Source organism: Egretta garzetta, unplaced genomic scaffold (assembly GCF_000687185.1).
Source record: "Egretta garzetta isolate BGI_Z169 unplaced genomic scaffold, ASM68718v1 scaffold204, whole genome shotgun sequence".
Taxonomy (NCBI): domain Eukaryota; kingdom Metazoa; phylum Chordata; class Aves; order Pelecaniformes; family Ardeidae; genus Egretta; species Egretta garzetta.
The window spans coordinates 4,348,243-4,374,825 of NW_009259424.1; the positions used below are offsets into that span (position 1 = coordinate 4,348,243).

The 26,583-nt window shown below is 39.1% G+C and overlaps 1 protein-coding gene across 1 annotated transcript in view; it reads right to left on the reverse strand.

Moving 5' to 3' along the window:
- Positions 1–23,006, reverse strand: part of BICC1 (BicC family RNA binding protein 1) — a 58,165-nt gene extending 35,159 nt beyond the window's left edge. Inside the window, exons 1-2 of the mRNA XM_009637020.2 lie at positions 22,999–23,006; positions 19,979–20,058 (exon numbers count right to left, since the gene is read on the reverse strand). Coding sequence (XP_009635315.1) covers positions 19,979–20,045 — 67 coding nt within the window. The 5' untranslated portion in view covers positions 20,046–20,058; positions 22,999–23,006. The remainder of the gene's footprint in view (positions 1–19,978; positions 20,059–22,998) is intronic.
- Between the last annotated feature and the right edge of the window lie 3,577 nt (positions 23,007–26,583).

Below are 26,583 nucleotides of genomic sequence, written 5' to 3' on the forward strand. Positions count from 1 at the left end.
AGCCACTTCCTCTTGTCCTAATGGATGGTTATATATGACCGATGGGCAGCTGGTAGAGAAATGTTTCTGGCTGCTGCGCTGGCAACCATAAGATTTGAGCAAACACCAAGCCTAAAAAGCCCCGTTAGATGACTTTACTGTTTGCATTACAGTGAACTATTGGTAAAGTCTGAGTTCAGAGCTCTAACAGACCTTTTGTTACGCATCTTGAGCACACATTATTTACAGTACTTACTTTTTCTTACTTACAATAAAAATAACACCTGTGTATTTTAAAGTCATTAGCTTATTGCTCATAAATCCTAGCGCACGACGTATCTGCATCAGCTACTTATGCGGTGTTGGAACACAGAGCATGCAAACAGGCATCAGCGTAGTAAGGACTCCCCGCAGCATGATACGGGGGTTTTCTTACAGCACTGACAATCCAGTGAAACGCTCATCTAATGGTCCAGAGTCTAATAGTGATTTAATGGCTCTAACAGTGATTTAATGTCTCTTACAAAAGAGAACTCAATTGCAAGCAGATCATATTCACTGCCTATTTTATCTTTTCATCTACCAGACACCAATAACATCACTTACAATAGATAGATACTACAAAAGAAAAAAAACCCCGTAACTCTTTCTGAAGCTATAAAGGCTGCAGTCATTTTCTTTTTGATACAGAAAGTTAGATGGTTGTCACATACATTACATTTCTACATCTCAGGTTTGAAATTGGCAGTGTTAGATACCAATACATATTCTGAAGTTATGATAATATTAAGTGCATGAAATTTGACTCAAAATTGCTATGATTGTTATCAACCAGTTTCTGCCATTCATTGAACAAGAGTTTTTCTTTTTTTATTTTTTAAAAGCTTTTTTTTCTTTTTCCCAGCCAGTATGGCAATGTAATGGCTTTCTCCACGCACCACTGCTGTGCCGGGTGTAGTCCCAGGAAGAGAAAAGCAAATCAGCAGAGAGGGGAACTAGTGTTGCCATAGTGTTTCCATCTTTCTCCTAAACTCATTTGTTATGCACCTAATCAAAAAAAAAAATTAGTCACCTAGTGGAAATGATTTGTGACTGTTGAAAACTTCGGAATGCTTTTATACAAGCCATTTTCCATGTGAATTCTGAAATATACATTTTAATCTACCTACATAAAAGCTTCTGCTTTTCAGGGAGGGCTTCATAGCAAGTAAACAACACACTACTCACTTTCTTCCTCTGTAAGAGTAACTTCTTTGTGATATGCTAAACAAAAAAAAAAAAAAAAACCACCAAAAAAAACCAACCACCTGAAAGATGTCAAGTGTTGCCTTTTAAACCAGGTTATCATCCCTGAGCTGTTCTCAGATGAATTTTCTCTGCATCTCTTCAGTCTCATCTGTCTCTCTCCAGTATCAGAGCAATAGCAAAACTCACCTCTAGAAAACTGGTCACCTGTTGAGCATTTGCAAGATGGGAATTTCTGCAGTCATTCCAAAGAATTGCTTTTTGTGTGCCCCAAATTGAATTTAAATAGAAGGATGGGGATTGCAGAGTGGAAGACTATGTCAGGCCCTAGTTCACACGTAAACACAGCGTGGAACACATTGCAAGGTACCTGCTAATGGCTAGGAGCTCCGACAAATCCAAACCCACTATGTCCGCTAATTCCAGTTTTCACTGAAAGATTGCGACAAATTTGTATTCCCAAGTAAAGTAATCACAGCGATAAGAGTTTATATTACAACATTCCAGGGCTTGAAATTTCAGTTTTTACTACGGTTACTGCCAAGCGCTCGCACTGGATGTCAAGCCCCTTGATAATTCCCTTCACATTACAACTGTGTTTATATTTTGGCTCTCTTTTATCTGCCTAAGTATAAGCAAATTGCTGTTCTTTACGGCAAGCACAGCGAGCCCTAATCAAAAATAGAGAAGCCCAAAACTTTGTTCCTACTCTTCTTACAGGCATGAACACAGTTCAAATCACTCTGCTGTAAATTTACTTAAAGTACCATGCCCACCGGCGCCCTCCTTTGCTACTTAGAATTTGTTTCCTTAAATCATTCAGAAATGTGACCATAGATCTATTGTATCTTTCTCTGAGCCCATACAAATTCATGATTTTACATTTGTGCGTAGAACCATTTGTTGCTGCAGGCACAGAGCCACCAAGTGCCAAAGAATCAGCAAGCAGACAGGAGAAGAGGCCCAAGCAAACGTGGCTTTCTTGAAAAGCTTTCTCACTTGTCACCTACGCTGCACGCAAAGCAGGGGGGATGAATTGATCTGGCTGGTTTCTGAAATGGTAGCAATCTGGAGGCTCGTTTAAATAACGCCAGTAAATGAATTATTTGCTGCCAGCCGCTGGCACAGGGATGCTGCGGATTTGTGCGTGTCTAACTACTCGGATCAAAAAGAATCAACATCAACTCCCGCGACCAAGTTTCAAATGGCCGGGAACAGTCTTCTGTTCATTTATTTATTGCAAAACAGGGAGGAGTCATCTGTGCTTGGGTCAGATCCTCCAGAAACAAAAGCAATAAATGAACTTGTGATCTAAACACAACGCTGCTTTAATTTTTAAAGTACACAATTATAGGGTTTGGGGGAATTTTTCTTCGGAATATGAGCAACAGTGTGCACTGACAGTTTCTCGTTTACAGAGAAAGTTAACAAAAAGCAGATGTAGCTCATAACAACAGCGACTGCAATACATGCTGTAATTAATCCGGCATTCCAAACAATAAACACAATGTCAGCAAGAGACTTGCTTTAAATCTTTTAAAGTCAATTATTACATATTGATTGCCTTAACACCACATTACAGAAAGTATTTACCATTTACAAAGCTGTGTTAAGATAAGCAATAGTTAAAAAGCCGGGACAGGTAGCCTGTAGGTTAATTAGGAGCAAGTACCCAAGGTGAATACTTGGAGAACTATTAAAACTACAAAGTTTCTTCTCCTTGATGTATTCACAAGCCAAACATCATAAACACAGAAAACAGCTGAACTTTTCCAGCTTTCTATCTCAGCCTGAGAGCAGCCACTCCCGAAAAGAGAGGCTGGATATTTTTTGTGCGTGCATGCCTTCCAGATCACAAAATACGCAGATATTGTCAGCCTTGGCAAACTACAGAAAAACTAGACTAGAAGATAGTGAGGTATCAGAAATTTGTGCCTTCAGGTAGAGAATATGTCCACTTAAAAATAAGGGTGGCAGTGGTGTTTCATCTGAGGTGTTGAGAAACTCAAAAGTCATCTTTGTTTCAAGTTCTATATTCACAGTTTAAAGTAAAAAAAATTCCAGTGTTCATTTTCCACTAACTGTTCCTCCATAGCAAAAATAAAAAGTTACAGCCCCTTTCCAGTATCTCATACAAATCCATCATGTCCCATCAATTTAAACCAGGAAAACGCAGAGCAACACCTGCAGACAAACAACATAAGACAGCTGAGAATTGTCCCCAAGGTTAACCTGTCCATTTGTGGGAGAAGACAAATTTTCCATTAAATCTAGAAAAATCAAAGTCAAATTCTAGCTCACAAGCTTACAAATTCAAAAATATAACACAGGACTCCCCATGCGCTGCTGTGCCAGTTTAACTCCTGCATGTCAATGCATAGGATTATGTCAATATTTTAATCAGCAGCTATGGCCTCATACCTCACTGTCTAGAGAAAGGTTAGCTTGTCCATGCCAAAAAAAAAAAAAAAAAAAAAAACCAAAAATGAAAGAGCTGTATGATTAGGGTGATTAAGCCAGTGGCAAGTGAAGAACATCAGCAGGCAAGGGGGAAAAGTCCATTTTAATAGCCGGAAGGATTTGCAACACTTTCAGAACAAAACTCTTCAGTGGCACAAATGATCTGTCTCCCACAAGTCCCAGTTTACTCATCCAACCCTCTGGAGTCCCACCTTCCTTCGGAGAGGCACAGTAGATTAGAAAAGCAAACTCTCCATCCTCACGCAGCAATTCCATAGCCTGCCCTTCCAGCTCAGTGCAAGCCCGAGCGCTGCTTGTCCTGCAGCTTCCTCCTCCTCTGGCTCTTTATAACCACGCACCGACCCACTCCAAACATTTGCTCTGTGCACGACTGGCGTTTCTTCACCTAAGGTGGCAGCAAAAGGCCAGGGGAGGCGTGGCTGGTTCAAAACCGCAACCAGTCTGGGTCCCCTGCCATCCACTAGCAATATTCACCACTTGGCTTTAAATACCCAGGCACTGCTAATGGCAGAATACTGGTTGTGAAATAATACAGCCACACGCGGTTGGGGCTGTGGCAGGAGAAGTGACAGGAACTTAAAAAAAGCCAAAATATTCTGCAGAGTCTCACCCGTGAGGAACACATGTCCGTGTCCCCCCCAGCACCGACTCTCAGCCCAGCTCTGCGCTCACATCTTTTCCCTGCCAACAGACGAGGACAGAACAGCAAAGGACGCCACTTGCAAATACAGATTTAGGCACCTAAATTTAGGCACTCAAATGTAAGTTACCAGACAGGCATTTTCAGCTGCTGCTGAAGTCAACAGTGACTGTGGTTTGAGTTTTATTTACTAAAATGACAAAAGAGGAAGAAGCAAAAAAATGCAAAAAAGAATTATTCCTGTCATTATATATTGGGGGGGGGGGGGGGAAGAAAAAGTTAATTGCCAAGAGTGTCTTACTTCTTGACCACTTCTTCCTTTGGGCTGATAAGCTATTGACACTGCTAAGTAGTATTTTTTAATGAGTGAGCTGATTAAAAGCATAATCCATTTCATTATAAGCTCATAGACTTTATTGTGCCTTTTGTCCTGCATTTTACTAATAATTCATACTACAAAAGGCCTTCTCTACAGTAACTTTTTTTGGTTTATTTTTCTTCTCACCCCCCCACTCTGGAACAAACCCCATCTTTATTTACAGAATCCAAAAGCCTGCTCCCCACTCTAGTGCACTGACGTGCGCTGTCGTGGCTGTTCTACAGGGATTCCTTCTCACAGAGTCCTTCAGCAAGCACCTAAAGCAGGATTGCTACTTTAAAAAAAGGCCTCAGAAGTGAAGGACTGAACTACTACAGGTGGTCACTTAAGCCACCTTTGTGGCAGGATCTCGTATACTAGAGCACTGTTGATAGTTATTTACTCTGTCCTGAAAAATCTCCACTAGTAGGGACCTCAAAGGCTATGCAACTTACTACAATAATTAAGCTATCCTTGTCCTCCCTAAAATCCAAGAGAAATCTCTGACAGAAATGTTTGCTTTTATCTTAAGTAGACATTGATAAGTCACCTTTTTCCTATTCTCACATAGCCTTCACTGTTTCTTTAATTATATGTAACATTACACATTTTTAAACTCCTCCCAATTCTTGTTTTTAAAACATCTCCTTTGCTTTCCCCTGCATTTCCTCCGAATTTTCCAGACTATGAAGACCAGCACTGGTAACTGGTGCTATTTCACAGGTGACAGCAGTACTACATTGCACAAAATAAATATTTATTTACAAACAATGAGCCTGAACATACATGCCAGTTTGCTTTATTCTGGGATACAGCATCACACTCCAGTGCCTGTTTAATCTGTAGCACACAACGAGATTTAAACCCCTTTCTTCAATACTGCGCACCTGGCCTTTCCAAGCAGCCTGTGTTGAATTACCATTCCTGAGTTATTGGTAACTTTGCGTTCATTCTCCAATTTGTTTTGAGTGTAAATTGCGTTGACAACCTGATGCCATGCCAATTTTATAAATACATACTATCCCATCAATTAATGATCAATGAAACCCCTGCCCAGTATGGGACAGTACATCAGGATATCCAATAGAAGGAAAGATGCTACATTTCAATCATTTTAAGGATGGGAAAGTCACCAGGACTCCTTAGGTTTCAGACAAATTTCCTGCAAGCAGAGAAGAAAAAAAACAAAATACTGCACCCAAAGAGACACGTTCAATGGTTTTCTTCGTCCTCCCAGAAAGCATACGCTCATTCTGAAAGTCTGGATTCTTTGAAATGACCAAATGCAGATCTACAAGCAAGGCAATTCACGTTTGTAATTCTCCCCACGGCGGTACCCATCAGCAAGAAAGCCAAGGTGAGCTTAACTTCCCACTGTGCTCCGTTACAATAGGAACAGGAGATGAGAAATGGACACGGGGATGTATTTTGCATATAGAATCGTTTAGGTTGGAAGGGACCTTTAAGATCATGAAGTCCAACTGTTAACCTAACCCTGCCATCCCACCACTAAACCATGTCCCCAAGCACCTCGTCTGCCCGTCCTTCAAATCCCTCCATGTACAGCTTAGTATAACTCCCCAAATTTATTGCTAAAAATCTTGGTGGGAACTGTTTGGCACCGTAATATTTCAAGCAAGTTCCACAAAACAGCTTGCATTTTCTTGAAGCCCAATATTTTCTCAGCTTACTTTCTTGGCTATTATTCTCCTCCAGCGTTGCGAAACCAAGCAGTTTACAGTATTTGACACTGCACTGGACACAAATCTAATAAGCTGGATGACAGTTGCACTCAAATTTAATCCTTTTTATTGTCGTCTTGTTTTACTTGCACACAGTCTGTTTTGTGATTTTTAGCAGAAAGTGCCAATATCCTCAACTCCCATGAACGAGAAATTAATGGTTTGCATTCCCAGTACTTTAAATCATACATATGTTTTGATGCAAGACGAGACATCTGTTAAATTTTTAACAAATTGAAATTGCAGTAATTTAAATTGCATCTTTATGGAAGTAGCACAAAGATGTTAGAGACGTGTCAGATATTTAATCACTGGCCTGGGACAGCAATGAACGTCTGCATCAGTACAGTGGGCTTTACCAGCTTTTCCCCAGGATACTCATCAAGTAGAAACTTCAGAGTTGTGTCCGATCTCATTACCAAGACTAGGATATGCATTGGAAGTCCATGCCAGACACCTATGGACGCTGGGCTGCAACCCTCCTCTCCGCTTCTTGGTATGTACATTTTCACCTGGTCCTTCCCCCACATCTTCCTCCTTCCACCTCCCATCTGTTTTCCCCGTTACCTTTACAGCATCTTTGCCATTTACACTTTATTATGCTGCTCTTCCAAGAGCCTCATTTCTTTAAGACTCCCACTCTAACCTCGTGTTTCCTGCCATTCATTTGCCAAATCACATCTACTCTTTCCAACTGTCTTCAGTCTCTTCATCGGTCTCTCATTCCATCTCCATGTCTCTTCCTTCCCCCATTCCACTTCCTTCCCAACTTTTTCCTTTCCCACAGCTTTCCTCCAATTAACAGGAAATCATTTGCCTTTCCCTTTCACAGGAGTTAATACAGAGATTACATGTTGCCAACAGTCCTCGGTGACTAGCCCCGATGACAAGCATTGCCAGATGGTACCAGCCTCACTAGTTAAACTATACCAGTTCAGCAACTTCACTTGCTGCCACACAGCCAAAACTACAGGCTACCGGAACTCTCAACAAGCATTTACCATAAAATAACAATTACTTTGTAACTGCTAAAAATTTGGAAAAAAAAAAAATATCATGAGAGCACTATTTATGCCCTGGATTTTGTGTTCTTTCGATCTGACTTGCTTTACAGGCAGCGTTAGTCTTGCCAAATAATCAAGGAATAAAATTACTTGCACAGTTTATACAAAGTTAAGTTTGTACAGATGAAAACTTAAAATTGTGAAAACCATATTATAGTTATTTTTCAGATATTCCCTCCTACTGCTACTCCAGAAAAAAAAAATCATATGATTCAAATTATAGTTTCCAGAGGAAGTCATTAAAGAGACTTTCTACCAATGATGGTTTTGTATGTTTTCACTTGGTCTGAGGCACAGGCTCGGTCTATATTTAGAATGCACAGTATAAAGAATGATTGAAACCAAAGCAATTTTCTAAAAAATAATCAGAATTTCATTTATAATTGAAAGAGATTTGCAGAGTGAGGGTGATACTCACTCACACTGTAATTGTGGGCAGTTTATTCCTGAGAAGGTGGACAGATCTGAAGAGGGGAATGCAGTAGCCAGCCCTACCTGCCAGTGCTGCCGGCAGCAGGCAAGCCTGGAGCATCAGGTGAGGCACTGGCTTGCTTTGAAGAACATTGGTCTTTGGAGAGCAGTTACAGAAATACAGTCTTTAGAAACTGGGAAGACTATAAAATGTTTTTATCAGCTACAGAATACCATGTATTAGGTATTATTCTCTCAGAGTATAAAGGTGTAGTGTTCTCCCCAGTAATACTGGTAGGCATACGACTTTTTTTTTTTTTTAACTGTGACAAGATCCTTAACTGGGTTTCTGCTATGCATGCTAGTTTCTCCATGTTTTTGAAAGCTCTTTTGGGGTCTCTGCCTCCTCCACTCAATCCATTTTTGTTCCCAATCAAACCAAAAATTTCAATCCTGTTTACTAACCTAACGCATCATTACTATTCAGGACCAACGCTTAGTGCATACCTAATGTGCTTAAATTAGCATCTTCAACTTGGCTTGCAATCAGTTTTTCATATTAGCGTCAAACATTTGCATACAATATGCATTAGACTGGCGTAAAGAACTTCTCATCCTCCCTTGAAACCTTCCGAACCATCATGATTTAAACACGTGGAAGAAGGTGTGAGTTAGATTTAAAAAAAAAAAAAAAAAAAAAAAAAAAGAGAGAGAAACATGACACTTGCCCTTTCTCAACGCTTTTCCAACCAAACCCAATTGGGTTACATGCTGAAAAAACAAAACAACGAAAACATACTTTGGGCTTCAACTGACATTTGACATCAAGAGTTTATCATCTCTCGTGAAAAATCCCAAGGAGTATGAATAATCCCTTCTCAAAAGAAAAAAAAGTATTAATGAGCGGCAATAGCTCACAAGCAGATACCATACAGCACTACAAGCAGATGCCCGCAGCCTCCCCAAGAGCCGCATTCTGAAGCCTGACAGGCTAAAATACGTTAAGAGGAATTATCAGAGCATCGTCTGCTGTATTCTGATGATTGCCACTGGTGATGCAGGCTATTCATGCATTTTTGCCATCTTGTTTCTTTTGAAAATGCCCGTTTGGTTTAGATCAGAGTGAGATCAAGTCAGATAAACCAAATGTTAAGCAATTCAGAGGACACTAGTTCAAATCCAGCACAATTAGAGAATGGCACAAAATAATTGAGCAAGCAGTTCTCCATCTTACAAAGAACTTCCAAAATGAAGGTATTCAGCATTTCAGATTATAGTTGCATGATTTAAAAAAAAGCTACATACAATGCCCCATTGATCAAGTTAATCCATTTTTACCTATGGGGAAGTGCAAAATAGCATTAGTTTTGCTGCAGAAAGGTCAAGCACAAAAATGTTTAATGCTGTTCTAAGGAACAGAAAAAACTTGCAATTTGTATAATCTGTGGTACAGATCATGTACCACATCTGAGTGAAATCTTACTTTATGAAGCAACTGCAGATATAAGAAGCTATTTTCACCCTCCCTCAAATCTTGTTAGCACTTTCAAGAAACGTTACAGGGCAGCCTCTATCTCCTGACAAGTCTACCTTCAACATGCAGAAGCATACTGTTGTGACATTCTTGTGCTTCTAAGATATGAGCATAATTTAAAAAAAGAAATCTATTTATATACACAGTTATCAGCTGGACAATTGCGTAACAGGATGAATCTTTTTGGTTTTAGTGAGGTCAAATACAAGCTGCAAAGGAATTTTGTTCCACACACAGAGAGCTGACACAGAATACCCAAACCAGCGGTTCTGTTGTCATGGGCACCAACGAGGAAAAAACATCTAAATGCCAAGATTTTTAAGAAAACCTTTACTGCATCGGTATTAATCAGACCTACAACTTTATACCTTGGGAACAAAAACTGAAGAGCTTTAGGGAAAAATGCTGCTGACGAAAGAGCACAGGTCTCAATAAACTGCTGGCCCTGAATGCCCTCTCCATCAGCGGGCTGGGGGGCATGCCAGGCTGGGGGGCTGAGCTGCCTAGCAGGTAGCTATGGAGGCTGGGGGCAGACCTTAAGCACGCAGCACGGCAGGAGAGAGAAGACCACGACTGTGCTGTTTAGCAGCTGTGAAAACAGCTCTGTCTCCCCTGATTTCATTTCTAGCAAAAGTAGTTACTAGTCTTCCCTTTGGGAGTACTTGGAAAGCACACAACCGAGGGGGCTTTATCGTTATTTGCAACATACAGAATAAAGCTCTCCTATGGGTATGACAATCAAGAACTATTGTGCCTACTGCTGTTGTCTGAAATTGTCTCAGATTGATGCACTAGGATCCCTTTTCCACTTAGGGATGGGAAAGACATGGAATAACTTCCAAAGTTCATCTTATAGCACCTTTCTGCTGACTTACGTGTAACCCGGTGGAGAGCTCCCCTGCCCGGGGTACAGGTGCCTACAGCACAGAGCCATCAAACCACCACCTTCGCCCACCTCACCCCATCGGTTACTGACAGGAATGCATTCTCCTTGCCCTGTAAAGGTGGTGATCCACACGGACAAGGGAAGGCACCCAACAGCACTGAGAGCGCCTGAAACAGTCCTTGGATGGGCAGCAGTGATAGAGTCGCGGGCAGAGGTCCAGCTGGTACGCGGTATGTTATTTTCTCTGTAAGAAGCAGCAGGACACTGGGCAATTTGAACCTGTATTTACATTTGTCTGCACTCAGATCAGTGCTGAGGCAACAGAAATTACAACTTGATCATGAACCAATACAAAAGTTACCTTTGTTTTTAAGCACTTGTGCATCTAAGCACTTGAGAGGCTTCGGTGCTCTCTTTTCTGCACCACTTTACATCCCTAGTTAAATACGATGGAACAGGCTGTGGTTGTTCAGAAGTGGACATGGCTCCATTCATTTTTGGTTCCTATCAAGAGTTAGGGTACTGACTTGCAGGACCGTTGGCACAAATTTCAAAAGCATCTTCATGGATTAGAACCTAAAGCTTGTCAAAAAGCTCCATATAACACTGCGGGTCTCCAAGCACCTGATTAATTACTCCTCTCCCACCCCTTTTATTTTTTTTTTATTGAAGCTTAAGGCTCTAAACCAATTAAGTGGCTATTCATAGCCCTGAATTTAAGGCAGGAAAATTAGTTGTTTATATCCTATGTTCACCCTCTTCCGCTCTATTTGTTTGGTTGTTTTTTTTTTTTGTAAGATCAGCAGAAGCTACAATTATTGTAACTAGAAACAGCACACACAGAGGTGAAAGTAGGTTAAGAACAAAAGTTAACCAAAACTATGAAAAATTACTGTTACAGTACTTGTTTCATTAACAAGACTGAAGTATTTGGTAGTCCTGTGATGCTGTGTGACCTCCTCAGGTGGGGCTGGCTTAGGATTTAAGACTGACATGCAAAATAAAACTCAATGCATCATTGCATTTACAGAAACACAAACCATGAACTCCTTTCACAGTAACGTACAGTAAAGAGTATTTTTCTTACACTTAAAGACTGATAAATTAGCTACACAGATACATACTGGCAAACACAGAAGCAATCCCAGCGCATTAAGCTCTGCTTTCCATTATTCACCACATCATTTTTACGCAGTTTCAGAGGTTATATATGCTTGCTAATGAAGAGATTATCATTTTAGAAGTGAATGAAATTATAGGACAACTTTTAGAACTTATGCACATGAAGACTTCTAACACACAATTCACATGGGCACGTTCTTTAGAAAAGTAGCAGGACTCACTTTTATATTCAAAGAATAAGATCAAATCAAATGGAATTAAGAAATTTAGCCTTTGTAATAAAGTGTTTTCATGCAACTTAAACCATCTCTGAAATAGATAGCCTTTAATTTCTTCTGGAATAAAAACCCAATACTGATGCAGTAGCTCAGGTTTATATGCAGATGTAAATTCTCCCTTCTCCTGACATAAGATTTCAGTCTCAGTTTGCCAAGCAGGGTGTATATAATAAATACCAATTGATTTGAAACATTTCTATGCTCAGGTTGCGACGACAAACTGTCTAGATCTATATAAAGAAGTCTGAGGCTATTCTTAACCTCAGCGTCCATGTTCACAGAAGAGAGTTGCTTATTTTCCTCCATTTATATATATGCACACCTCCACATACACCTTTAACTTCCCAGACTATACTGATCTTCTCCATGAAGAATTCAGTAATTCAAATATAAAAAAGCTGATATTATCCTCCCTCACTTCACTGTACAAACAGCAAAGAGGCTCAGATACCACAAGGCTAGCCCCGACACAACCAACTCTGTTAAACTCGAGTACCAAAATATGTTAGATATTTCTATCAGCTCATTTTTTGAAACACCAATTTTATATATGTAAATGAGTTTAAAAAAAAAAAAAAAAAAACCAAGCAATTCTTCCTTACCATTTGGTTCTAGGAACACTTTTAGAAATGGTTTTACGATATTGTACAGAACGTAAGCATTACTGAAAGCAACACACAGGGACAGAATTTATTATAGAAGAGCTCTCGCTGCTTAAATCAATGCATTTCCATAGCCCCATATTAGGTTTTGGATTGTGGGGAGGTTGTGGGGTTTGCTTTTTTGGTGGTTGGTTTTTGGTTTCTTGGGGCAGATTTGATTTTTTTTTTTTAAATCCAAAAAAACCCAACAAACAAGGAACACTACCTCTGCACCCACGATCAAAAGGAGAAGGTGAAGATCTCCGAGCACAACAGGGGTAATTAGTAGGTGCTGTGTTGCCACCAACTTGCAGTGTTTCCACTATACAGCTAGTTCCAAATTACTTTTTAACAAAATGAAAAGCAAGCATCATATATATGCATTGTGGAAAAGGAAAAAAAGAAACTAACCTTTCTTCAGCCTAGAATAATTAAGTCATTTAAGGAAAACACAGAATTAAAAAGCTGTGTTATGGCTGCAACTATATTAAGTAGGGATAACCTGCACATGTGAAGCCTGAGAAAAGGAAAACACTGAAGATTTTAAAGATAAAGCAATCCTAACAGACATTGTTCTATATGCATACACACACACACAAACATAGCATTATATATTTAAACTGCAAGGTCTTTAGTCCTGTAGATGCCAAACTGCTGGAAACAGCGTCTACAATTTTCAACTCGAGGAGTTACATAAGACAAAGTAGTAAAGAGCCTAAACTCTTAGCTAATTTTTAGTTACTTTTGAGCACAACAGGGGTAATTAGTAGGTGCTGTGTTGCCACCAACTTGCAGTGTTTCCACTATACAGCTAGTTCCAAATTACTTTTTAACAAAATGAAAAGCAAGCATCATATATATGCATTGTGGAAAAGGAAAAAAAGAAACTAACCTTTCTTCAGCCTAGAATAATTAAGTCATTTAAGGAAAACACAGAATTAAAAAGCTGTGTTATGGCTGCAACTATATTAAGTAGGGATAACCTGCACATGTGAAGCCTGAGAAAAGGAAAACACTGAAGATTTTAAAGATAAAGCAATCCTAACAGACATTGTTCTATATGCATACACACACACAAACATAGCATTATATATTTAAACTGCAAGGTCTTTAGTCCTGTAGATGCCAAACTGCTGGAAACAGCGTCTACAATTTTCAACTCGAGGAGTTATATAAGACAAAGTAGTAAAGAGCCTAAACTCTTAGCTAATTTTTAGTTACTTTTATGCTTGTTTGACTAAACTCAGACTTGGCCAAATTTCTTGGGGAAAATTTCAGATTATATAACTGCACTTTGCAAACATGCCAGCCTCCGAAGGACACCAAGCCACCTGGTATTTAGAAAAAGATTAAGCATGGAACTTAAAGTTTAGCAGCATATACTGGAATCCTTTTAGCATTCCAGCGATCCCAGCGATAATTGAAAGCAGAGAAATCTATTCATTTCTATGAACTTTGCTTTTATTACAAAATATCACCAGTGCAGTGAGACAGAATCCCCTGAAGTGAGGGTGCAAGACCACTTCACGCCACACAGACACTTTTCACTGTACTCCAAAGTTTCTCATCTGCTGCCTCATTTGGTTTTTTGAGGTTGTGGGAGTTTTTTTGGGTTTGGGTTTTTTTGGAGGTTTTTTGTTGTTGTTGTTTTGGGGGATTTTTTGGTTTTTTGTTGGTTTTGTTTTTTGTTTTTGTGGTTTTTGGTGGTTTTTTTTTGGTTGGTTGGTTTGCAGGGGGACTGAGAATCCAGAGACCTCCAGACACACTAGAACAGGTCACGATGCTGCTTAAAGCTCACATGACTCCTAGAGAAAGATGCCGCACAGGGTTATGAACTCTTCCATTTTCAGTGGCGTTTCATCATAAAATACTGGGTTGGAACATGACCATTGACAATGTCTTACTTGCATCCATTAATACCTTAGAACAAACAATTTGAGGGTTTATCCATATTTTTTTTTTCTTTTTTGCCATGCGTTTCACTTGGGAAAGGCAGTCTCTCCTTTGTACAAATGTGAGATTCTGCTCAGCTCCAATATTAAAAGCAATATTGCATAACAGTCAGGGATGCATTTATGTTTTAAGAAATGACATAATCTCTCCATGGAACGTGTGTAAATTATGAAGTGTCTGCACATGGACACTAAAACCTGGCAAGTACACTGCTGAGCTGCTCTTATGTTAACCACTTCTCCATGTATGATATTTTACTGTAAGAGATTTAGCATAGAAAGCAGTTTTCACTCTTTAAAGATTTTGTTGACAAACTGAATTGAGAAAATTAAGTATTTTGAAAAAGAAAGAGAAATTATCTGAAAAGCCTAAAATCAAATTGGAGATTTATCAGAAAACCTACGCCAAAAAGAATAAATAACCCAGCACTGTATTTGCAGACATTCATATGGCTGCACAGCCTGATGCCACATCTTCTCTCTTCTCTCCCTCCCTTCTTCCTCTCAAAATGTAAACTTTGGCTTTTATTACAATATTGGGAAACAATTGAAAGTTGACTTAAAGGTCTGAAGCAACAAACAGAGATTACATTTTAGCTTACTCTTGGTATCTAAGGCAGCAACTCATATGCAAATTTGGCCTTAAGTTCACCACATAGTGACATTTCTGTTTTAACAAAGAAGTGAGTCTCTAGCTTTTATCATAACGCCTCCTAGAACGTGCACAGCTCTTCCCTTATGTCCAAACAACATTCAAATAAATGGGAGCAATATTTTACTAATTTGAAGTCTCTCCGTACAGTTACTTACCTCAAATATAGTACTACAGTTACGAACTTTATTTTGCATACTGTCTCAGCAGCTTAAGATGCAAAGAAGGAAATAGTGGACTCTGCTTGCAAGATAGCTTGCAAAAGGCAAAGTTTAAAGAAAATGTGTGAAACCAAGTTGTCACGACTTTGAACGCCAGCAACGCCCACCACTCGGTATTGCTGCCTGCCTTCTCATGTCTTCAGTGCCACTGTTCCTCCCCTCCTGCCATTCTCCTTAGATATGAATTTACCATGCTGTGTACTTGACTTGCCTTTGAGATATGCTAATGAAAAATTGCACGTAGTAAATATTAAAGAGAGTTACTGAAGCTTGATTTTTGAAAGAGAAGATAAGTAAAAAGAACAATCAGGTGAGGAAAAAATACACAAACAGAACATGGACTGGATTTTTTTTTTCCCCTTAACAAACTTAAGATAGATAAGCAATAAGAGGGGAAAAAACAGAAAGACACAAAGAAAAAGCAAACAAACAAAACCCCAACAACCCCCCAAACCAGAAACAGCAAATGACAGAACAGACGAAATAAAATAAGAGCAGCTCAAGAAAGAAAGAAATTAAATGAGTGGCTAACTTCAACAGACACAGGTAAAGAAGAGCTGGAGATTGTAATCTGGAGAAAGCAGAAGAAGAATGAAAATATGGGAAGAAAAAAGAGCAACAGAAGTTGAGTAAAAGTTGTCCTTTTTTTCGTTTTTTTAAAGTGAATGGTGAACAAGCCCCCGGAGTTATCCCTCTCTGTAAGCAAAAGGTACTTTGCATTTCCCCTTACCACCTTTTTTAACCTCCCCAAAGTTGCCCTGCTTCAACTCTCTGAACAAATTCCTGCCTAGAGCCACTAAGTTTCCAGGACCTGAAATGATTCTTATGCTGGTTGTTACCCAAATGCTATTTCAAGGCTGTCTGTGTTCCGAGCGCATCCATATCCCCAGAATTTGTTTATGGCTGTAAAAAAAGGAGAGAACGGGGGGGGGGGGGGGGAATTAAAAGAAGGAAAGAAGAACAGTAAGGAGTGTGGGTCAAGTCTAAACTCACATATATCCATTCCCTAAAGTTCCTAAAGAGCACCTTAAATTACCATCAGCAAGCACCACTGCTGAATAACACAGTGTTCACCTGCTCCCAATGCATTAAGCATTACCGATTCATAGAACCACAGGTGAAGCAGCCTGAGGATACAGTTTGGGTTAAAACAGCTAGCAAATGCACTAAAAAACACCAACCCTCTCCAACAGTAAAGATTATCCATGGTTAGTTTTAAGCCAGCCTGGTCCCTTACGTGACAACGTAAGCACCCGTGACAGCACAGCAGAAGGGGCTGGATAACAAGAACAGAAGAGCAGGACAGGCCAGTATTTTGGGAAGAGAGAGGGAAAAAATGTTAGCTTATGTCTGCTTTGCAAGTGTTTGTGGAACGATAGCATCTGACCATTTAGGATCTGGCAATCCACTCTGAACTTGTATATCACTGAATAAATCTTTAAGAGACAATGAATAGCATTCCTAATAAACAGAAAAAAAAACCAAAAAAAACCAGAGAAAAAGTATGTTGAGAGAAACAGGGGAATGGATAGAAAAGTTACTGTCTCTCAATTTGATCTTTAATTCTATGGAATATCTGAAACCTCCAGAACATGAGGGTTTGGTATACCCTGAACTCTTCAGCACCCATGTGAAGCTGAGCAGACCACGCCAGTGCCAACTGTTCCATTACCGCTGGACAGGACTCGGTCATTACAGAAGTGCTTTAAATTGTTTCACTTCCCTCTCTGAAGCCTTAATGTCATGGGACCTCGTTGTCAACCTGAACAAATGGCTTGCTTAAAGATGCTACTGGAAGATTTGTATCTGTTTGTGTGTTTTCTAAACATGTATTTCAAAATACTTTAACCCTCATCATCCCTCATCACTAGAAGCAAGACTGCAGCATCTGGTGCTCATTAAAGCCAGGAAATTCCTGGTTTGGTCTTTATGAAACTGTTGAGAGTTGATAATTGATTTTTGAATCTTAGCCTTTGCAAAAAGCTATTTTAGCAATTTCACAGTAAACAAGAAATTTTACTTAACAAATTGTTTAAATTCTGCATAATGCTAAATCCAGGCATTAGCATTTTGCACTTCAAAGTCTTCAGAAAACTTTGATCAGGTTTGAGTTAATGAATCACCATTATGATACTCAATATACAGTATTTTGCAATAATCAATTTAAAATCTGCAATCAGCATAACACAGAAAAGAAAAAATTTAGCAACTTGCAGGTCATCTGCTTTAGCACTTCAGCTTCACCACTGTACTTTTTTTCCCTAAAATCATAAAACCTTGCTAGACCTTATTAGGCACACCTTGTCTGCAAACTTCAATACCTACATAACGTAGTTAGCAAGAAAATATGTACTCTGTCGTTATTGATCTGCTATTATGGATCTGGAATTAAAAACTGACGATGGCAGTGAGAAGAACACTACATTAAGCCCTAAATGTTTCGTGACAGACTGAACAACACGACAAAAACCCCACTGTAGCTAGAGATGTCGTCTTAATGATTGTTTTTCCCCTGATGTTTTGGGAGGAAAGCTGTGAATGACCAAAGGCCGCAACATACATCCACAGAATGTGATGCTACTGAAACTGCAGGCAAATTATACTGGAAAATTATGTGAAAAATCTGCTATTGCTTGATTATGATAGGGTACAGCGTATGGCTGGGGTACAAGACTGTCCATCTGTAACTGTTCCTCCCGCACGGAACGACTGCTTATCAGGCACTCGTTCCCAGCCAAGGAGACGGGGAAAGATAGCATGTTCTGAGCGAGTCCCTGGAGAGCTGGCCAGTTATTTGTTGCAGACTCTCCTCTCAATCACAAAATGTCATGAAGTGAAGCTAGAGTATGTTAAACACTTTGGATATTTTCCCTATATAAACAGCTGCTATAGCTGCAAATGCAAAGTTACAGGATTGCAAACAATTGATACTGAGTGTAAGCAGAATATATAAACTACACTTTATTCACAAGAAATAGGAACCTCTAGGTTAAGGGGTTCTTCATCCACATATTGTAATTTACTATCTTAGGTGCATGTATACACACAACTTCCCGGAGCAAAGCTAGCAGGAGAGCAAGAGTCTTAGCTCTAGAGCCACCCTGCAGTCCACAGGCACTCAAAACACTTTTTTTTAACAGTATAGCATATTGCTAAAATGCATAGTTTACAGCCCATCACTGTCTAAAGTTTCTTTTGGCATAAAGACTTTTCCGGATATTCATTCCCACTGCAGATGCACTCACTATGCCCAGCTGTATTTTGCTCCCCTCAATTTTTAGTTTTATTATCAGCTTGTAACTTTTAGCTGTTTTATTTCCCCTGGTATTCAAATTAATTCCATATACTGATAGAGCTTCACCACAAGTCTAACATGATCTTCTCTTTGAGATCACTAATAAAGAGGTTAAGTTAATCTACACATAAAGCTGCATCTCTAAGTACCAAGCCAGAATCCCAGCCAGCCAACCCTCTTACCCCTCTTTTCATGACCGTTCATCCATGCTATTCACATTTCAGAACCAGGGTCATTTAAATTTGAAAGACAACAAGTGCAAATAATGCTTTATTTCTTCTTTTCTCCCCTCGAAAGAAAAGCAAACTCTCCTGCCTCAGTTTCCCAAGGAGCCTTAGCTGCGTAGCAACGCAGAGCACAGCTTTGCAGAGACCTTGTCAATCTTGCGTTACTATAAACATTCGTTCCACATATGAATATATACATTTACATGACACCTGCATTTTTTCCAGTCTGAATTCCTTTCCCATTTTTCCCCCTCTCAAGTGGCATTCTTTTTCCATGCAAGTGAGGGGAAAAAAAAAATTAGATCAATTTGTACTTCAATACCATGTGGGAAAGTACCTCAGAGACTGAATCTCACTTTACACCATAAAAATGTTATTAATCCTGCACCTTTCTAAAGAGATTTTTTTTTTTTCCCCAGGAGACCTTCTTCATTTACAAAGGTTAGCCCACATCTCCACCTATACATCCTAAATATAATGTACAGAGAAATTATTTGAACTCCACTTTTTTGGGTTTTAAGCCTGATCAGAAATCCATGTAACGTTAAAAATCACTCCCAATTTCATTTTTCCTGCAGAAGAGGAAATAAGGGTTACTTTCATTCAGTCACAGCTAGGATTCCTTTAGAACAGAGCTAGGAGGCTTATTTCAAAAAGAGATGTTCCAGATCATATACTTGGTTCACATTAATAGGCTGTACTTCCAAAAGAAGCATAATTTGAAACGCATAATACTGGCCATTCCTAAGGAACAGCTCTACTTAGGATTCTTAAAGAAACCAAAGAAGCATGCAGGCTGCCTCTGTCAGGGACACCGGGGGTACATATTGTTTTAACAGGGCTTGACCAACGCACATCTTTATGCTCCGTAAAACCAAACAAATACCCCCACAGAACACCCACTAATCTACAACGTTACCAGAAAGACTAACTGGCTTTGGCTACTGGAAAATAAAGAAACTGTTGAGATTCGATGTAGCATTAACAGAAGCAAGCACACATGCTAAAGACAGTAAGTACAACGGTATTGATACTGCAGAAGTGCAAGCTACTTAAAATGGGTTTGTAGGTCAAATACCTGTATAAAACTGAGGTAACTTCAACAAGAAATTCTTATAAAACCAGTAGAACAAAACACATATATTTCAGGTGTCCTATATAGATATGTCTGAAGACAGAATTATTTATTCTGTGGCTTTACTACTCTAAACAACTAATTCCACCCCATAAAAAAGAACAAAACAAAATACCTTTTTTCGATTTTGCTCCAATCTTCAGCTTTGATGGCCAAGCAATCTGTGTATTTGTTTCTTCCATGATCTATTGAAAAGAAAGCATTTATAAAAAAATTAAGTTTTTATTGTTCTCCTACAAAGGCAGAAGTTAGTTTTTTGGAATGTTTGCCATTTTTAAATCTGTTGACTATTGCTACTTACAAATACAACAAGTCATTAACTACTTTTCTGGTTTTCTGGAGAAGAATTTTTGTCTGGTGATAGGTGGAGCCAAGTTCTGACAATTCAAAAGAAAACCAAAGAGGAAACCAAGATGCTCAACAGTTTCCATGAAGCTCAAATGACCACTACTAGCTACAGCACGCTCTAGGTCCATCTCAGAGGGAATTCCAAAGCTTTACAGTTCAATAAAAATATTTCTTTTGTCACCTTAAAATGGCTTCTGAGTAAAGCCTATCAAATTTAAATCAAGTCCTTTTGAGACTCCATAAATCAAGATACATCAGTTTGCCCTCACAGGATTATTTCCCCCTGCACCTTTACCTGAAAGCAACTTTTAATTGTAAATTTATCCAGACTTCAACACACACACACACTTAGACTTTGAAATCCACGTAGTCAACTGGCTCCATGTAGACTCTCATTCTGTTGCCCCCTTTGTTTTAGTGAGTAAATCCACAAGCCATAGGCATATTATACTGAAATTTAATACTGGCAGAGTTATAGTGCAATCACTAACACATTTAGTAGTAATACAGGAAAAGGAACTGAATGACACAAAAGCCTTAATAAATATGAATTGAAGTGCAGTTCTAAGAAATGTTGGGCCTGCCTAGTGAGCCTAAAGAACTTCTCTTATATGGAGATCTCACGAATAAGTATGGTGAGATCATACCTCTCACCGCACTTGATAGATGAGAGTATCTGATCACGAGTAAGAAGAGAGACTCTCATCATTATGAGGACCTGAAGAAACAAGAAAGATCTTTCCATATTAGTTTGTGACAAGATGGTTGTAGGATGCCAAGAAAATGCACCTATTAAATAAATATCGTGGCAGGCTGCATCAGGCAAGGGATTTTTTTTTAATAGAGATGTTGATTATAGATGGCCCTGATGAATTTTCACTGCTAACAAATTATCCAGTTCCGCTCGCACATGGACAAAATTTTGTACAGCAACAAGCAAAAGGGTCCTCACTCCTTTGAAAACTTCAGTAGCTTATAAAAGAGCTTAAGAGTGATCGGTTTGCTCAGCTTGACTAATGTTAACTAGAAGGGGTCCTAGAGTCACAGAACAAGTTTGGAAGAGATACAAGTCCAACCTCATGCTCACAGCAGGGCCAACTATGAAGTTCGGTCAGGTTGCTGTCATGGCCTCGCCCATCAAGCTCTCATTACCTCCAAAGAAAGAGGTTCCACAGCTTCTCTGCACACTTAGTCTAACGCGTGGCCACTTTTACTGAGAAATTATTTTCTTCTATTTGGTTGATTTTTCCTTTGCTCAACCTTTGGCCGTCATTGCCTGTGCAGTTTTAGGAGGAGCCTGACTCCACACACCTCCTAACCACCCACTGGGTAGCTGAGGAACTGCTGTTAGATCCCTCGTTTACCTCACCTCCTCCACACTGAACAAAGCCTGCTCTCAGCTCCTCTTTGTACATCAGCTGCTCCAGGCCCTTGACCAACCTGGTGCTGGTCCACCAGAGTCACTCCCGCTTGCCAAGATCTTTCTTGGGCTGAGAGGGACGTATGGTCCACCAGAGTCACTCCCGAAGATCTTGCCAAGATCTTTCTTGGGCTGAGAGGGACGTAACAGGACAAAGTACTCCATGGGCAGCCTGACAGTAACTGAGCAGATGGGAATAACCGCTCCCCGGGATCTGTGGGGTCATACTGTTTTAGTCAGTGAGGCTATGTAAAAATACTTTTGCCAAAAAGGGGGGTAATAAGTATTTAAGGAGATTATTTGATACATATCATGGTAACAAGTAAACAAGTGCTCACTACAAACTTAAGCTATAAACTAGGAAAAACCCTAAATCAGAAGAACTGAAAGAATACTTGATTGCTATAAGAAAGAGGCAAGAAAAGAAAAGGGAAGAGCTTTTCAGATGGCAACTCTCAGGGTTTGGTTTCTCCTGTATAAAGAATTTTTGTTCAATTTCCACGGAAGGACTAAAACCAAAATAATTGTGCTCTTTTGATTGCTGATACAAATGAGAAATACAATACACGAGAAGTGGACACTATCCAAAAAAGTCAACTCACCAAAATTGGTGGGGGTGTGGGGGAGTTAAGCAAAGCAATGTATTTTAGTAATTCTAGTCATCTGCAACAAGCACAAGCAATAATAAAACAATTCAAATTCCAAAATAATTTACAAAGCCACTTCCAAGAAGAGAATGAATGCATTAAAAAAAAAAAAAAACCAAAACAAAAAACCAAACAGTTACAATACCAATAAATTTTCCATAACAGTGTAAAAGTCAGAACTAAGGCAGTCTTCTCTCACAATTCTTAATTCTTATCTTCTATGTCCGGATCCCTAGGACACCACAACAACTTCCAGATTAGCACACCATGTGGAAAAACTGAAAGTGTCAGCCAGACTTCATCATACTATATTTTTGGTTTCAGCAACTATTGGATAATAAGTTACAGCTGAAATAAGACATTTCCAGGAGGGTGAAATTCTATCAGCAACATGCACATACTTTACACAACTTTTCAATCCAGATGTGAAAAAAGCTATTTCAAAGAATTCACTTGTGTCTGATAGAGGGCTGTGGGCCAGGATGATTCTTAATTGTGCAACAGGCGATGAAGTACACAGAAAATAGGAAGGCATTAGCTAAAAGGGAGATGCTAAACCAAAGAATGGTGCAGGACTGAGTTAAAGAAGATCCAACATTAAAGGAACCACAAGAGAGGAGACAGAAGAGGAGTGAATGAATGTCATCCGAGACAGGAGTTACAGCCCATCAGTCCTTTACCCTCCCAATAAAGTTTGGAGACTTTTGTCTTAAAGAAATTAAATCCTCCCCATTTCTCATGCTAAGCCAAAACAAAATGAAAGCCCGCAACTTCAGAGATGCACACATTCTGGGGACATACGAGAAAGATGCATATGAGATCTTCAAAGGAAAAGAAGCCCGACTGCCAGCCACTGAGATTTGGCCACCTAATATCCTTAAGCTCTTTGGAGAATGCAATGCTAAAAATCACCACATTAGACCACAAAGACAACTCGGTTTGGTCACTACAAAGACAAAGTTTATCTCCCCTCTTAGGCAGTTAGGCAAAAAAAAAAAAAAGTAAGTCTGGATACATTTAAATTAAATGCATTTATTGAAGTATAAAAATGCTCAGAGTATGTGCTGGCTTTCAACTCCAAGCAGTATACTTTATCAAAAATTCCAAGCTGATTACAATAATAGTCTTTTCCATAATTTTGGAAATCACATATAGGAAAAAAATATAGTTTTTGCTGCAGCACTTTTTTCAGCAGTGAAAATAATTTATCATCTTGCCTGTAAAACAATTTGAGAATTTTAACTGCCTAAAAAAGGTTTGCAACAGGAAGTTATTTCTATTTTTGAGAAATCAGGGCTTTCATAGGAACCCTTAAGAAGAGTGTAAACTATATTGCTTGCTTTTTAACTACTTATTGTATTTATTTTGTTATTTATGCATTGTATTCATTGTAACAGCAGGAACATCACAAAGCTCTAGAAAACAAGAAACTGAGTTTTTACTATAGCTGTTAAACTTGAAGGTAAACGTGATGTTGAAAACTGTGTGCCAGTAAAACTCTGCATAGCATAGATCACTGCTGCATCAACTTTTAGTTCTGTTTTACCGCTCTAATCCAGGCAGTTTTAAGTGCCAGGACTTTTTTTTTTTTCCTGAAACAAATTTGGAATCATTCCATAAAACCCTCAACTGCGTGTTGCAATGGAACAGTTTTATTAGTGAAAACTCAGTGTTATGCCACATACCCTGAAAACAGTACTGCTCTTGAACAAAACAGAAAATGCAACTCACTTTACAAGTGATGTAGATATAAACATGTATTTTAGTTGTATAAATACTTTAGTTACAAAACATTTAGAGGAAATTCAGCCTAGGGATGAGTGAATCAGAGTTCATGATCACGACTGCAGAAGAGCACCTCTGCTTCCCTCCTTTCCACATAAAGTAAGGGATGGGGTTTACACCAATTGGTACGCTCCTCGCCTTGAAGGATCAACTGACCGAAAGAGGGAGCAGGCACATTTGGCAGCAAGATTTAATCACATAGTAAATAACCTCATACTGCTGCTTCTCAAAATGTGGGAAACCCTAAGAAATAATTTATCTACATCTTCCCTTCCTCTCCTTTCCCCAAGAGAAGTTGTGGTGTTTATGTAGCCAAACCATGTAAGCTGTTATCAGTGGAGAACATACAGAAGATGACACAAGATACTGGAAGATACCAACAAAACAAATAAGACTCTGCCCTGACCTTGAAAAAAACTGGCTCTAGTTGCAAATCATTGGGCCTTCACGAAAAAACCCTCTAGCTGTAAGGCAGCTGGAGGGAAAGCTTTTGGCTTCCTTGTATTCCAGCTTTAAAAATGTATAGTTTAAGCACTTTGGGGAGTTTTTACATTAAGACACTAAGAAGTTATTTTTCCCTACGTTGTAATTTTTGTTTAGCTGATTTTGGATAGAAACTGGAATGTCCTGAATGCAAAAAAACAACCAAAACTCCCCAAAAGCCCACGAGCGTTTCAGAATTCAAAGGAGGTATTTTACAGGCAGTAGATGAAAAGGAACAACCTACCAAAAAGACCTTTCTTCATTTAAAACAAGCACATTAAGTTACAGTCGTATTCTTTATAGTTAGTGTTGTTACAAAGTTATCTATTCCTGATCTTCCCACCTTTGGGATTCCAGCATCTTGGCCATGTCAGCCTCAGTTCTTATTCATGGTGAAAGGAAAAGGAGTAAGAGAGGAACCTGCGTCTGCTCAGGGAGTTCTGCAGTTGGTTTTCTCCACTTGAGCTCAACGAGCTCCTTCCAACTGAAATGACAAAAGTACCTCTCAAACTGCAAGTGTAACTGCCAAAAAAAGCCAGGTTTTTATTTCATCAATGGAAAAAAACCCTCTCTTTCACAGGGTGAGGAATTAGCTTCCTCAGTTTAACCTTGCTTAATACAACAGAAGAATATATACACACCATTTTAACAAGTGGAGTACTTAACTATTAATACACATAGATATTAAAAAACCTTGTGAACATATTTAAGTTATATTTTTAGAACAGATACATGTTTATCTTGACCTATATTTAAGAATTTTTCTTTTTAAATACACAATACTAGGTTTTCTAAATACCCTGAATTTTTCATGTCACTAAAACCCCTAGAAAGCAATGAAATTGGATGCCCACCGGTGTTTCTATTTATTTGTCCATGTCACATTTCAAACAGCTGACTTTGTGTGTTCCAAGAATTTTCCTGTGCTTTCTTCTGTGCAGGTTAAAGCCAACAGAAACACCCAGGTTTAGATCAACATCAGTGGCAGCGGTACCTTATTTTCGACTATCAGACAATGCAAACCCTCAAAGAGCACCTAACTTCTTCATGACCTGGAATATTTCTGAGACTACGCTCCATTTCTTACCAACAGACTGCAAATCCTGCCCGAGTGCCTGGTGACAAATGCTCAAAGCTGAACAGCCCGCATGAAGTATTTTAGCTTAAAAAAAGCCCACAACACTCCCATAAAATCCAGAATACTGAAATTTTAGGCCCTTGCTTACAATCTAAGTGGAGGTAATGCAAGCAACTAAGCTCCGTTTTATGTTAGCACTAAAATGTTTCAAAAATCCTTTCCCTAACAAGAGGTACTACCTCTAGCATTCTCAGGGCTGGAGGCAAAGTTACTTCTTACAAGAGTTGGCTGTAAAAATGCCTGGAGCAGTTGGGCAAGTTATATAAAACAAAATTAAGCTGAATAACTACAGGTAATCATACCCATGGAAATAAAAATAATTATTGTCTCTGAGGCAGAAGAAAACACAGAGGTGGATGAGAAGCAGGGGAGGGAACCAAGCAGTGATTCTTCTAACGTACTTAACCCTTCTAAAGGTGATCCAGTTCCCTCTGGGGTGCTGGGGGCAGGTCTTTCTCCTTCAGCACATTAATTGACAAAGCAAAACGGGACACTATAGGGGAAAAATAATTATATTCTTCCAGATCTTGGGTTTTACTCAGAAACTGCCTCTGTGTGCAGACCAAAAAAATACTAAAGCATATAATCAAGAGAGCCCAAATTATATTCTGAATTAGCTTCCCAGTCATTCTTCATGTCATTCTCAACCCTGTATTTACCTATCTCATAGAGATAGCATTTCTTAATGTAAAATCATCTTCCAACAAGACAAAGAGGTATAATATAATAAGATACATTTTTTCCAAGCAGTATGAAGTCAAAAATTGAATAGTTTGATGCAATGCTAATGTAACAAGGGGAAAAGCAAATGGGAGAAGAGGGGGAAACTTGTGTGAATTAGAAAAAGAACGAAACCACACTGAAGTACGAGACAAACTATAGATGGTTGAGCTGTGTCA